General features: G+C 45.1%; 1 protein-coding gene across 1 annotated transcript in view; it reads left to right on the forward strand.

The window, feature by feature from the left end:
- The first annotated feature begins 12,819 nt into the window (after positions 1-12,819).
- The window catches only part of LOC122226651 (sterol 26-hydroxylase, mitochondrial), a 30,697-nt gene continuing 28,422 nt past the window's right edge, over positions 12,820-15,094 (forward strand). Inside the window, exon 1 of the mRNA XM_042950184.1 lies at positions 12,820-13,776. Within this exon, the coding sequence (XP_042806118.1) occupies positions 13,513-13,776 (264 nt within the window). The 5' untranslated portion in view covers positions 12,820-13,512. The remainder of the gene's footprint in view (positions 13,777-15,094) is intronic.

Consider the following 15,094-nt stretch of genomic DNA (forward strand, 5'->3'; position numbering starts at 1 on the left):
TGAGCCAAAGTCAGATGCTTAACTGACTGAGCCACCCAGGTGCCCCAATAAGGTGACTTTTGGAAAGCACCTAAGAATGTGGGCTGGTTGCCAGGGGAACCAACAGTGAGCAGAGGGATGGAACTTTCAGTCCCTCCCCCTGATTTCCAGGGAGGGGAAAGGGACTGGAGGTTGGATCAATCACCAACAGCTAATGATCTAATCAACATGCCTCTGTAATGAAGCCTCCGATAAAAAACCCAAAGGATAGGGTTTGGAAAGCTTCCAGTTTGGGGAGCCAGAACGCTTCCACATGTCACGGTGCTGGGCCCAAACTCCAAACTTCTGGGGACAGAAGTGCTTTTGTTCTGGGTATTGCCCTATGTTTCTCTTCATCTGGCTGTTGATTTATCTTCTTTTAAATTATTATTTTTTCTTTTTTTATTACGGTATATTATTGTAATTGTTTTTTTCTTTTTTCTTTCTTTTTAAAAAAATTTTTTTAAATGTTTCTATTTATTTTTGAGACGGAGAGAGACAGAGCATGAGCGGGGAGGGGCAAAGAGAGGGGGAGACACAGAATCCGAAGCGGGCTCTAGGCTCTGAGCTGTCAGCACAGAGCCCGATGCAGGGCTTGAACCCACAAACTGTGAGATCGTGACCTGAGCCGAAGTCGGACGCTCAACCGACAGCCACCCAGGCGCCCCTTTTTTTAATTATTTTTAATAAACTAATAATTCAGTGAGTAATTGGGTTTCCTGAGTTTTGTGAACTGCTCTAGCAAATTAAAGCCCAAAACCTAGGACCGTCTGCATTATAGCTAATCGGTCAGAAGTACAGATAACAGCCTGCACTTGTTGTGACTGGCATCTGAAGACCAGTCATGGGAACCTCCAATCTGTAGCTGGGTGGTCAGAAGCACAGGTAACAACCTGGGCTTGCAATTGGCATCTGTAGGGGTGGGGGGCACTCTTGTGGGACTGGGCACATAACCTGTGGAATCTGATGTGGATGTGAACAGTGTCAGAACTGAGTTGAATTGTAGGACACCCAGCTGGTGTCCAAGCATCACTTGGTGGTGTGGCCTCTCCACCCCAACAGACACGTTGGAATTGCGTGAGCCGAACCCCTTATTTAAAGTTACATTTTAATTCTACTATATATTGCAAGACTCCTGAGAGCAACACTTGGCTTTCTGGAGGCTTTCCTTCTTAGATTTTCAGTCTCTCACTTTGCAGCCCTAGGCTTTGACAAATGTCCTGAGAGAGTAATGCTGTGTGCTGGAAATCTCCCATGAGTTCTGCCAACATTTTTTTTCTAGTTTCTCTCCCCCATGAGTGGTTCTTCTTGAAATGAAAGCCTGGACTTTCAACATCCTGCCTGTTTCCAGAATTTCCAAATGCTCCCAGTATAAAAATACCTGTAGTGATCAGCTACACATTCTTCTTCCTCAATGTCTTCATCCCTCTCGACCTGCTACTCAAAATGTGGTCTGTGGGCCAGGAGCTTGTTAGAAATGGAGAATTCAAGCCCTATCCCAGGCCTCCTGAATCAATACTTTCTCTCCATTTGTTAAAAGAAGTAAACGAAGCTTTGGTTAGAGATTAAACAGGACACTCTGCTATATTATAATAATGATAATTGAGTGATGAACTTGACTTATATTATCTTGCATTCTTACAACAGCCCTGTAAATTAGGTATGTTTTATTCTTTTTATTAAAGAATTTTAGAAAAAAAAATTTTTTGAGAGAGAGAGAGAGTGCGAGCAGGGGAAGGGCAGAGAGAGAGAGAGAGAGAGAGAGAGAGAGAGAGAGAGAGAATCCCAAGCAGGCTCTGCATCATCAGCGAGGAGCATGATGCCAGGGTTGAACTCACGAACTGTGGGATCATGACCTGAGCTGGACTCAAGAGTTGGACACCTAACCGACCGAACCACCCCGGCACCCCGGGTAGGTTTTATTCTTATTTAATTGTGGAGAACTGAGGCTTACTCAAGGGGTTATATATAATTTGCTCAAAGTCTCATAGCTAGTAAGTAACATAATTGTAAAGAAATTATAAAGAAATTAATTTCTGGAGTTGTATTATATTATATTTATTATATTATAATTATGTTTATAATTATCAAGAAATTGATTTAAAAAGTTAAGACAACATGCAGAAAAAGTATAAAGAATGAAAGTCACACATAATTCACCACCGTTATTAATTTTGGTATGCGTCTTTCCAACTGTGTGTGTTTGTGAGAGAGAGAGAGAGAAACAGATGAATTGTTGAAATGGTTTTGTGACTTGTTGTTTCTTAACGAAACATCGTGAGCATTTTAATACCACCCTTGCTCTTTTCACTATATCTGGCTGCCTCTTGTTCCCATAAGTTCTTTTGTGTCAGGATAGGGAGCCGCATTCATGTGTCGGAGAACAGCAGCACTCCTGGTCACTCCCTTTTCATCGAGGGGCCCTCTCCCATCAAGGAAGCAGTGGCTGGCGTGTTTTATCTCATTCTTTTCAGGGAAAGACCCACACAGCAGAGAAGAAAATCGTCATTTATTTGTTTGCGAAATTTCAAGGTCAGACATATGATGAAATATTTACGAAAAACGTATTTGCTTACTGACCGCCAGCCGGAATTTCCTGCTCTGAAGAGCCTAAGATGTACCTTAGGTGGCAGATGGGGAGACAATGACGAGGAGGCTTAGCAAAAGGAAGTCAGTCGAGAGCATTGCAGAGAGCAAGATGGAGTCACTCACGTCAAACAGTGGCCTGTGTCAAGCAATGATGCAAGCAGCTAAGAGCATCACAGCAAAGACCAGCACCGGGGGGATGCCACACTCAGAACTGACAACCAGCAGGAACAGACGAGGTCTGCAAAGGCCCGAGACAGATGAAATCCCTTTAGAAAGGGAGGATGTTTGAAGCAAACTATCAGAATCTGGACACTGACCCCTCTGTGTCTGACCACTTCAAAAAGGCAGCTGCCACTGAAGGCTTTGGCCGGTGGATCCCCAACAGAACAGAGACCCTTCTCTGCTTGAACAGCATAAGCACTTACTAGTGCCAGGAGCTGACCAGGAGCGGGTTGAGGCCTTATCCCAGCTGGGGATCAGACCGCCTTCACTTTGGGTTCGTTCACTTCCTACCCCTGTTCGATCTTGTTTGTTGTGTGACTTGTAGGAGGTGCCCTGCTCTGTGTGACTTCTAGGAAGCCACGTTAAACGTGTGAAATGTCATTGTGTTTGGAATGCCGAATCTGCTGTATAGTGACGCTAACCCTGCTTTATGACTGAGTGAAATGGGCCTGTGGAAAGACACAACTTCACAGTGTGCTCACGACAAGCATTCACAATCACTGTGGCTCCCAGCTTTGGAATTCCGGACTCTGATTTTTACTAGCTGTGCGACTTGGGCTAATTATTTTTTTTTTTTTCAACGTTTTTTATTTATTTTGGGACAGAGAGAGACAGAGCATGAACGGGGGAGGGTCAGAGAGAGAGGGAGACACAGAATCGGAAACAGGCTCCAGGCTCCGAGCCATCAGCCCAGAGCCTGACGCGGGGCTCGAACTCACGGACCGCGAGATCGTGACCTGGCTGAAGTCGGACGCTTAACCGACTGCGCCACCCAGGCGCCCCTGGGCTAATTATTTTTAATCTCACCCCTCTGCTTTCTCAAATACTAGGAGAATAATATAAACCTCAGTGTTGATGCAGGAATCAAATGAATTAATATTAGGAAAGTCTCAGAAGAGTGCTTGGCACAGAATAAGCCCTCAAATGTTAATTCTCCCTCCTCCCTTTCCCTTCTTCCTCTCTTCTTCCTCCTTCCTCTAGGCTAATGTGTGTCTCTGTGTCCTGTACTTCTCCTCTGCCAATGATTTTGAGAATCAGAGATCAGAAAAGACCTGTACCAGCTTCCAGAAGGGAAGTCCCAGAGATTCCCTCATGCCCAATATGAGGACATCTGAGATATGTAGGCAGATGGGCCTGAGATGACCTCAAAGTTCGTGCCCTGAGTTCAGGAAGAGTCAGATGCTTCCAGGAGCCCATGAAGGATGCAGAGGCAGGAGAGAGTTGTGTGTGTGCGGTGATGGGGGGGGGGGGGCGGGGGGAGGGTGAGACCCTTTGGTCACGAATAGGGTTGGAGTGTGCAGTCAGGCAGAAATGAGGGCATTTCAGTATGAGCCAATAGCAACTGAAGACCAGGTTGGAATCCTCACATGTATTGGGCACAATGTAATTCCCTAAAATTAGACCCAACCACAGTATTGCACCTGCAATTCTGACACAAACTAGCGGGAGTTAGTGTTGCCTTTACAGGTTAAGGGAACAGTCCCCAACAAGACTGCCCTCACTTCAGATGCCACCTGCAATTGGGGGGTCCCCAAGCCACCTATGCTTTTGACCAACTGGCTGCAGTTTCAGGGATTCCCACACCCCTATGAGGCTTGATAATTCACAAGGATGACTTACAGAACCTGGGAAAGTTCTATCCTTAAAATTACAGTTTTATTAAAAAGCATCTGAAAGAGGACCAGACAAAAGAAGAGACCAATAGGAGGATCTTGAGCAATGGAGCTTCCATGTCCTCTCTTCTTGGAATCAGGAGGTGTCACCGTTCTAGAATATTCCTGCATTTGACAACCAGGAAACTCAACTGGGTTTTGGCATCTGGGGTTTTTATTGGCGTTTCGTTACATAGGCAGGATCTAACATATGGGCAAGCTCTCTGGCATGACTACCCCCCATCCTGAAACTATCTAGGGATCTGCTGCCACACTCCTATCCCTCATGTAATTCCAACAGCTTGGGGGTTCCAGCTCGGGACCCGGGGACAAATACCAGACAAATTCTGTATTACACAGCAGCAAGCATCCCTAAATTTGCGCAAGAGAACTTTCTGATACAAAATGGAATTCCAAATAAGAGCATGTCAGCCTCAGAAGGCCAGCACATATCCTTGGGGCAATTTCTAGAGACCTCAGGAGGCAGCGCCGGTTGGGATAATGGTGAGCTGCTCCCCCCACAAAGGCTCGAGTCACAAGGACTGGAGGACACTGTTTGCTCCAGGCAGATAATTATGTGGGGCCAGGCAAGGGGTCCTACCTTCCTATGGGCCATCACCCAGCCTCTGGTTATCAGGATAATAGTGAGCTCCTCTCCACCTCCCATTTCTGCAGTAGAAATGTTCATACAACTTCGTCCTTCCTCTCTCCCCTCACATCTAGTGGAAAGAACATTGAACTCAGTGCCCAATTCCTGGGTTCAAAGTCCAGTTCTGCCACTGACCTTTCTTTACCTCTCTGAACTTTAGTTTTCCTTTTTTTTTTTTTAATGTTTACTTATTTATTTTGAGAGAGAGAGGAAGAGTGCGAGCAGGGGAGGGGCAGAGAAAGAGGGAGACACAGGATCAGAAGCAGGCTCCAGGTTCTGAGCTGTCAGCACAGAGCCAGACATGGGGCTCGAACTCACAAACCATGAGATCATGACCTAAGCTGAAGCCTGACTTTCAATGGACTGAGTCACCCAGGTGCCCCTGAACTTTAGTTTTTCTTCCCTGGAGAAGGAGAATAAGGACCTCTAACTATTCAAGGAGACTGTGGTATTCAAATAAACAGCTGTGAGTAGGCAGGTTTTTTTTTCTTTTTTAAGTTTATTTATTTATTTTGAGAGAGAGAGAGAGAGAGAGAGAGAGAGAGAGAGAGAGAGAGAATCCCAAGTAGGCCTCGCAGTGTCAGCACAGAGCCCAATGTGAGGCTTGAACTCACAAATGGTGAGATCCTGACCTGGGTCAAAACCAAGAGTCGGACACTTAACCAACTGAGCCACCCAGGTGTCCCATGTCAGTAGTCTTTTTAAAAAGAGGCAGTATGTGGGAATGCAAGATGGTTCAGCCACTCTGGAAAACACTAGGGAGGTTCCTCAAAAAACTAAAAATAGAACTACCCTACGACCCAGCAATTGCACTACTAGGCATTTATCCAAGGGATACAGGTATGTTGTTTCGAAGGGACACATGCACCCCCATGTTTATAGCAGCACTGTCGACAATAGCCAAAGTATGGAAAGAGCCGAAATATCCATCGATGGATGAATGGATAAAGAAGATGTGGTATATATATACAATGGAGTATTACTTGGCAATCAAAAAGAATGCAATCTTGCCATTTGCAACGACGTGGATGGAACTGGAGGGTATTATGCTAAGTGAAATTAGTCAGTCAGAGAAAGACAAAAATCATATGACTTCACTCATATGACTTCACTCATAATATAAAAACAGGGAGGGGGACAAAATATAAGAGACTCATAAATATGGAGAACAAACTGAGGGTTACTGGAAGGGTTGTGGGAGGAGGGATGGGCTAAATAGATAAGGGGCTTTAAGGAATCTACTCCTGAAATCAGTGTTGCACCATATGCTAACTAATTTGGATGTAAATTTAAAAAAATAAAAAAGAATAAAAGAATAAAATAAAAAGAGGCAGTCTATGGATGCCTGGGTGGCTGAGTCGGTTAAGCGTCTGACTTCAGCTCAGGTCAGGATCTCACAGTTGGCAAGTTCAAGCCCAGCGTTAGGCTGACAGCTCAGAGCCTAGAGCCTGCTTCAGATTCTGTGTCTCCCTCTCTCTCTGCCTCTCCCCCGCTCATTCTACCTCTCTCCCTCTCTCTCTCTCTCTCAAAAATAAATACTTTTTAAAAAGAGGCAGTATATCAGTTGTCTCAGGCTGCTATTATAAAGTACCACAGACAGGGTGGCTTGACCAGCAGACATTTATTTTCTCACAGTTCTGGAGGCCAGAAGTCTGAGATCAAGGTGTCTGCGGGGTTGGTGTTTTCCTAAGACCTCTCTCTTTTTGGCTCGTAGACATCCTCCTCAGGTGTCTTCACTTGGTTTCCTCTGTGTGTGTGTCTGTGTCCAAATCTCCCCATAAGGTCCTGTGAGTTTAGGGGCCATTCAACCTCGTCTCACCTCGATCACCTCTTCAAAGGCCCTATCTCCAAATATAGTCACGTTCTGAGGTGCCGGGGGTTAAGACTTCAGCACGTGGATTTGGGGGGTCGATGATTCAGTCCATCACAAGCAGTATTTCAAATGGGACTGCATTAGCTCAGGAACAGGCAGAGAGAAGAGTGGGGCATAAAGCAGGGGGTGAAAACCAGCACACACACAGATTTTGTTTGCACTGATTAATCTGTTTATTAAAGCTGTAGGAGGTTTTCATATAAAAATTCAGATTTTGGGGGCTTCTCTTCTAAAATCTAAGAGTTCCAGGGGCGCTTGGGTGGCTCAGTTGGTTAAGCGTCTGACTAGGCTCAGGTCATGAGCTCACGGTTCATGAGTTCCAGCTCTGTGTTGAGCTCTGTGCTGAGAGCTGGGAGGCCAGAACCTGCTTCAGATTCTGTGTCTTCCTCTCTCTGTGCCCCTCCCCTGCTCACACTCTGTCTCTCTGTCTCTCTGTCTCTCTCTCTCTCAAAAATAAACATTAAAAAAAAATAAAAAATAAAAAACAAAATAAAATCTAAGAGTTCTAGCCACACCAGGCCTGTATTCCCACATGGCAACACTTGGCTGAAGCTGGGAGGTAGCTGCCCTGGGGCTGAATCCTGTAGTTGCCCCAATTCCCAGCACACCCCCCACCCCCTCATTGCCTATTCTGATCCCCAGCCTGGTCTGTTTCACCTAAAGTTGTTATGGCTTTTGGCCTCTGGGATGAAGAACAGAGAAATAGAAATAGATTCAAATGCATACTAGAAATGAAGAAAAAATGTATGTGATATTTCAAACCTATGGGGATACATTGTGTGGAAGAATTGACCATGCCATCCCATCCCCAATCGGAGGACATTTTTTTAATGTTTATTTATTTTGAGAGAGAGAGAAAGAGAGAGAGAGAGAGAGAGAGAGAGAGAGAGAGAGAGAGATACAGAGCATGAGTGGGGGAGGGACAGAGAGAGAGGGAAACACAGAATCCGAAGAGAGTTCAGGCTCTGAGCTGTCAGCACAGAGCCTGATGTGGGGCTTGAACCCACAGACCATGAGATCATGACCTGAGCTGAAGCTGGATGCTCAACTGACTGAGACACCCAGGCGCCCCATTTGGAGGACAATTGTTGACTTGAGTTTAAGGCAAGTGCTTTTCACCAGGTGTCAGAAAGTGCAGTCATTAAGAGCTAGTGTAGACCTTCTGTGATGCCAGTAGTTCTCCCAGACCCCAAGAAAGGCAGGAGAGAAACCAGTTGCTTTGTTCTTCAGCAGAATAATTGATGCTCACTCATTCTATTTAATTTAAAAGGAAATATTTTTGCTTCAATATGGTTTAGGCTGCACAAATTACAAAAGTAATTTGTCTAGAGTGAGATGCTTACTTTTACAGGTCAGCTGGTAGAGGAACCATGTCAGCAACCCTGGCGCCATGTTCGCTGGTGGGAATATTGTGAATAAAATAGGAACTGGAGGTTCTTCCTTCATCATCGGCCAAGAGCTGGGTGCCCACCCACCCTGTGCCTCTGGGACCATTGGCTGAAACTCAGGGTTGGATGAAAGTACCAAACTAAGACTCAGAACCTTTTCTGAAGAAAAGAATCCAAGCTCCTTGGGGAAGAGGTGGGGTTTTCCCAAGGAAGGGAAAGTAGAGTTTCTCCACTTCAAGACTTGAAGAAGAGAATGCAAGAGGGACAATGAACAAACCCAGAGCTGCAGAACCCAGTTAGAAAGCTGTGGAAGAAGCATCTGAAGCACGGGGTCATGAAGGTCTAGGGCACCAGCTGCCTACCTTCGGGCAACTTGAAGGAGAACGTTGGATTCTCCTATGTAGGGATTCCCCTCTGAAAATGTCCAAACTTTTTGCTAAAAAGTTTGGAAACATGTGCTGTATGGTGTTGGGAACACTAAAGAGGCAGAGTGGCGTGATATGAATGGGTATGTCCCTTCCCATATCCTCCTGGCCTCCAGTGAGGATGGAGGATAACCTTGGGTAAACTGTACCTCTGAGCTGCAGGTGGTAATTGTAATATCAGAGGATGATCCAGAGACAGCTCCTGAAAGCTACATGGCACCAAAGGAATGTTCTGGAGTGAAATGGAAGATAAATCTGCTAAGTCTTATAATTTAAAGGATGCTGCTCCCCCCAGATAGGAGATGGGGGCACCCCCAGCAAATTCCTGAGCTATTATTTAATAAATGATGTTGGAATAATTAGATGTTATTTAATTTAATAACAGTGGGATAATTAGATATGTTAACACCCCAGGTCAAACCGGAAACAAAAATTAATTTCAGATGGATTGACTTGCTAATTGTGAAAAAAAAAAATACAGCATGTAAAAAACAAAGCTATTAAATATAAGGTAAAGTATATGAAAGTTTTTCCCCCTAAAAATCTTGGGATAGTCCCAAGCAAGATTTGACACCAAAAAGTCATTAAAGGAAAAATTGCCAGACTGGACCACACAGAAATGAACAAAAGATATCTTAAATACAGTCAAGATATAGGGAACAGATGACCAGGAGAAAATACTTGTAGTATATATAACAGAGAAAGGTTAATCTCCCAAAATAGGAAAAGAAGACCAACAAACTATTAAGAAAGAAAAAACAACAACAACAGGAAAAAGATGAAAGGATATAATTAAGGGCTTCATAGAAGAAATAGAACGGGTCCATAAGAATATGCATTTTTATGTCAATACTGCCCAAAGCAATCTATATATTCAATGCAATACTTATCAAAATAACACCAGCATTCTTCACAGAGCTAGAACAAACAATCCTAAAATTTGTATGGAACCAGAAAAGACCCCAAATAGCTGATGCAACCTTGAAAAAGAAAACCAAAGCTGGAAGCATCACAATCCCGGACTTCAAGCTGTATTACAAAGCTGTAATCATCAAGACAGTATGGTACTGGCACAAGAACAGACACTCAGATCAATGGAACAGAACAGAGAACCCAGAAATGGACCCATGAACATATGGCCAACTAATCTTTGACAAAGCAGGAAAGAACATCCAATGGAATAAAGACAGTCTCTTCAGCAAGTGGTGCTGGGAAAACTGGACAGAGACATGCAGCAAAATGAACCTGGACCACTTTCTTACACCATACACAAAAATAAACTCAAAATGGATGAAAGACTTAAACGTAAGATAGGAAGCCATCAAAATCCTCAAGTAGAAAGCAGGCAAAAACCTCTTTTACCTCGGCCGCAGCAACTTCTTACTTAACATGTCTCCAGAGGCAAGGGATACAAAAGCAAAAATGAACTATTGGGACTTCATCAAAATAAAAAGCTTCTGGGGTGCTTGGGTGGCTCAGTCGGTTGAGCATCTGACTTCGGCTTAGGTCATGATCTCACAGCTCGTGAGTTCGAGCCCCATGTCGGGCTCTGTGCTGACAGCTTGGAGCCTGGAGCCTGATTTGGATTCTGTGTCTCCCTCTCTCTCTGCCCCTAACCCACTCGCATCCTGTCTCTGTCTCAAAAATAAATAAACATTAAAAAAAATAAAAATAAATAAAAATATTCTGCACAGTGAAGGAAACAATCAGCAAAACTAAAAGGCAACCGATGGAATGGGAGAAGATATTTGCAAACGACATACCAGATAAAGGGTTAGTATCCAAAATCGATAAAGAATTAAGGAAACTCAACACCCAAAAAACAAATAATCCAGTGAAGAAATGGACAAAAGACATGAATAGACACTTCTCCAAAGAAGACATCAAGATGGTCAGCCGACACATGAAAAAATGCTCAACATCACTCATCATCAGGGAAATACAAATCAAAACCACAATGAGATCCACCTCACACTTGTCACAATGGCTAACATGAACAACTCAGGCAACAACAGATGTTGGCGAGGATGCGGAGAAAGAGGATCTCTTTTGCGTTGTTGGTGGGAATGCAAACTGGTGCAGCCACTCTGGAAACCAGTATGGAGGGTCCTCAAAAAATCAAAAATAGAACTACCCTACGACCCAGCAATTGCATTATTAGGTATTTATCCAAGGGATACAGGTGTGCTGTTTCAAAGGGGCACATGCACCCCAGTGTTTATAGCAGCCCTATCAACAATATCCAAAGTATGGAAAGAGCCCAAATGCCCATCAACAAATGAATGGATAAAGATGTGGTATATATATACAATGGAGCATTACTTGGCAATCAAAAAGAATGAAATCTTATCATTTGCAACTATGTGGATGGAACTAGAAGGTATTATGCTAAGAGAAATTAGTCAGAGAAAGACAAATATCTTATGACTCCACTCATATGAGTACTTTAAGATACAAAACAGATGAACATAAGGGAAGGGAAGCAAAAATAATATAAAAAACAGGGAGGGGGACAAAACATAAGAGACTCTTAAATATGGAGAACAAACAGAGGGTTGCTGGAGGGGTTGTGGGAGGGAGAGATGGGTTAAATGGGTAAAGGGCATTAAGGAATCTACTCCTGAAATCATTGTTGCACTATATGCTAACTTGGATGAAATTTAAAAATAAATAAGTAAATTATAAAAAATAAAATAAAATAAAATAAAATAAAATAAAATGAAATGAAATAAAATGAAATAAAGTAAAAAAAATTTTAAGGGGTGCCTGGTGGCTCAGTCCATTAAGATACCCCACCATCAATTCTTGATTTTGGCTCAGGTCATGATTTCACAGTTCATGGGATCAAGCCCCAAGTCAGGCTCTGTGCTGACATCTCTTCTACTTGTTCTCTTGCTCTCTCTCAAAATAAAACACTAAAAAAATAATAATAATAAATAAATAAATAACATTTTTTAAAGTTTATTTATTTATTGAGGAGCGGAGGGACAGAAAAAGAGACACAGAGAAAGAATCCCAGGCAGGCTCCACCCTCACTGTGGAGCCCTGCGTGGGGCTCAATCTCACATACCTTGAGATCACGACCTAAGCCGAAATCAAGAATCAGTGGTGAGGTGCCTGACTTGGGCTCTGTGCTGACAGATCAGAGCCTGGAGCCTGCTTTGGATTCTGTGTCTCCCTTTCTCTGCCCTCCCCAGCTCGTGCTATGTCTCTCTCTCTCTCTCTCTCAATCCCTCAAAAATAAATAAACATTAAAAAGAATTCAATGGGCAGATTTAACGGTAGGTTAGACACAGCTGAATAGAGAATTAATGAGCTAGAAGAGAAAAAAGGATTTAAAAAATGCAGAAAAGTGGGTGAAAGACAGGAAGGATCAGTCAGAAGGTCTAACATATGTATAATCTGAAGTCCTAGGAGAGAGATGGAAAGACAGATTAGGGTAGAAGAAATGTTTGAACAGATAATGTCAGAAAAACTCCCAAACTGATGAAAGATTTTCAGTCGCAGATTGAAGAAACTCTATGTCCCCTAAAGGGATAAATAAAAATAAATCCCCATGTAGCCACCTTAGCTGACCCTCTAATTGTTGCCCCTTTGAACCTAATGTGCCCTTTCTCCTTCTGGCTCTTTATAAAAAAAAAAAAACAACCCAATTCTTCCAGTGTTCTTAGAACAAGCCTTCCCATCCTGCTGGTTCTCTCACTAATGGGTTGCATAATCTTTGACCTGTGTTTATTTTATATTTGTACGAACCATGTTTTTAACGTTTTGAAATAGAAATAACTTTTCAATATACTTTGAAATATATGTGAAAAAAAGGATTCATGAAACAATCTTTCTTATTGGCAGTATTTTCTATACTGCTTTATTCTTTTTTATCTTATTAAAAAAATAATTCTGGTTGCAGTCACTAAATCGGCTCAACCTGCACTTTGAAAAACCCTGCCTTGGCAGATTTAGGAGTGTGCGCATTGGGGGTTGGGGGGGGGGGGGGGTAGAATTGCATTAACAACCCCTTAATATTTAAATTTGTTTGCCAGTTTGGCTTTCACCCTCCAGGAATCAGATGACCTTGGATTTGGGACGGGTTTTCTTTTCTTTCTTTCTTTTCTTCTCTTTTCTCTAGTGGCTGGGCGCTCGGACAACCAGCGGGCGCATAGGAAAAGCCAGTGGCCGGTTTAATCTCAGCAGCCTGTTCCAGCTCCCGGGGAAGGGAGGACAGCTGGGGCGATGGCGCCCTGGGGTGGCCAACCCGCAGGTCAGACGACGGCCAGTCTCACTCACTGGGTGGGGCTTCCGAGAACTTTGTTCTACTGCGAACCAATGTACGGTCCAGAGAACTTCAAGTTCTCGCTGAGAGTCCGCGAGAGAACAAGGTGGGGAGTCGCGGCATTGGCGGCCACGGTCGGGGCTCGGGCGGTCTCCGTATATCCCCCGGGACAGCCTCCGCGGCGGCGTGGGCCGACCCCTCCCCCGGGCCTCAGGCTCAAGGCTGGAGGAGGTGGCTTCTGTGCGTCTGTTAGGTCCTGTTGGAGAGACTCAGGACCGCGAGGGAAAGTGAGCTGTAAGGGGCCTGGCCAGCCTGCGCCCGGCCTACCCGGCGGCTGGCGCCTTGACCCCGCCCCCTGGGGATTGATCTCTGAGCGGGTTCCAGACACTCTTCACTCGCGGTCCAAAGACGCGGGCGGCGCGGGCCATGGATCGCGTGGCTGCGTTGAGGGGCGCGAGGCTGCGGTGGGCGCTGCTGGGGACGCGGGTGGCCCTCCCTGGCCTTTGCCCGCACGGGGCCAGAGCCAAGTCCGCGATCCCCGCCGCCGTCTCGGCCACCGCCGAGACTCCTGGAAACGGGCCTGGCGACCGGAGGCTGCGGACCCTGGAGGAGATTCCGGGGCCGGGGCAGCTGCGCAGTTTCTTCCAGCTGTTAGTGCAAGGCTACGTTCTGCACTTACACAAGCTCCAGGTAACCGAGCGGGGGCGGGGGCGGGGCGGGGGAGAGGGTGGGGGCTCGCGACTGGGGGGTGGGGGTGAGCACAAGGATAAAGAAGCTGGAGATGGGGACACGTTGGACCAAAAGTGAAGGACACGAGAATTTAGCTCAGGACCGACTGGAGCTATGGTCATAGACTGGAAATCTGTAGGGATTGCGTGCGAAGGGTAGACAGAACCCTGTGAACCGAAATGAATAGGTCCCGGAGTGGTATGAATCAGGAGGGCACCAGGAAGGAGGGGACTTGGGAGGCCAGGTTTGGAATGAACAGGGGTAGGGGTGCCTGGGTGGCTCAGAGAGTTAAGCACCTGACTTCAGCTCAAGTCATGACCTCTGGGTTCATGGGTGTGAATCCCTTGCTGGGCTCTGTACTGACAGCTGGGAGCCTGGAGACTGCTTTGGATTCAGTGTCTCCCTCTCTCTCTGCCCCTCCCCTGCTTGCACTCTGCCTCTCTCTCTCTCTTAAAAATAAACATTAAATTTTTTTTTTTTTTAAATAAAATGAACAGGGGTTGAGAGAGGAGAGAACTGTCTTGGTAACATTACTTGGTAATGTAAGGGTATAAGCTGCCAGATGTGGCACAATGACTGTTTAATTGTGTGGTGATGTTGGCGACCACAGACTTCTTCCAAAGGAAATGGATTCTGGAGGATTATGGTCGTCAAGCAATTCGCAGGATAGATTTTTCCACAGAGAGAAAAATGTCACTTCTCGAGTGAAAGCAAAATCATAGACATTAAGGAAAAGGAACATTTGTTTAAATTATGGAATCCAGTAAGAAGAGTTTATTCAGTGAAATGCACATGTGGAGGCAGATAACCCACTCTGGATGGACAGAGATGGGAAAACCCGATGTTGGCTAAGTTGGAAGAGTTTTAGGAAATGAACTGAAGAGATTCACCTCAGATCTGTCTTCCTGATGACTATGAAAAAATATAAACACGTCCACTCTGCTCCAGGCATGTTTCCAAGTGCTGGGATTCATTGAGAGGTGACCAGTGCCCTCAGTGCTGAGCTGGAAGCTTATACCCTAGGGTTTATGTGCTCCTTTGGGGGAAGAGGGAGAGAGGGAAGTGAACAGATCAATAAACAGCTAATTTGAGGCAGAGAACTTGAGTGCCCTGAGAGGAGAAGCCTGCCCAGGATTGGGGATTGGGTGGCACCTTTGATTCATTTATTTGCTCTCCAGGCACATGTGTGGTCATCAGTGATTGGCAGGACGAGTGGGCAGGCCTTTGGCCGGGCTGGTGAACAGGCTGGTTACCATGTCCCTGTGCTGGGCAGTAGTCA

This window comes from Panthera leo, chromosome C1 (genome assembly GCF_018350215.1).
Source record: "Panthera leo isolate Ple1 chromosome C1, P.leo_Ple1_pat1.1, whole genome shotgun sequence".
In the NCBI taxonomy this organism is placed as follows: Eukaryota; Metazoa; Chordata; class Mammalia; order Carnivora; family Felidae; genus Panthera; species Panthera leo.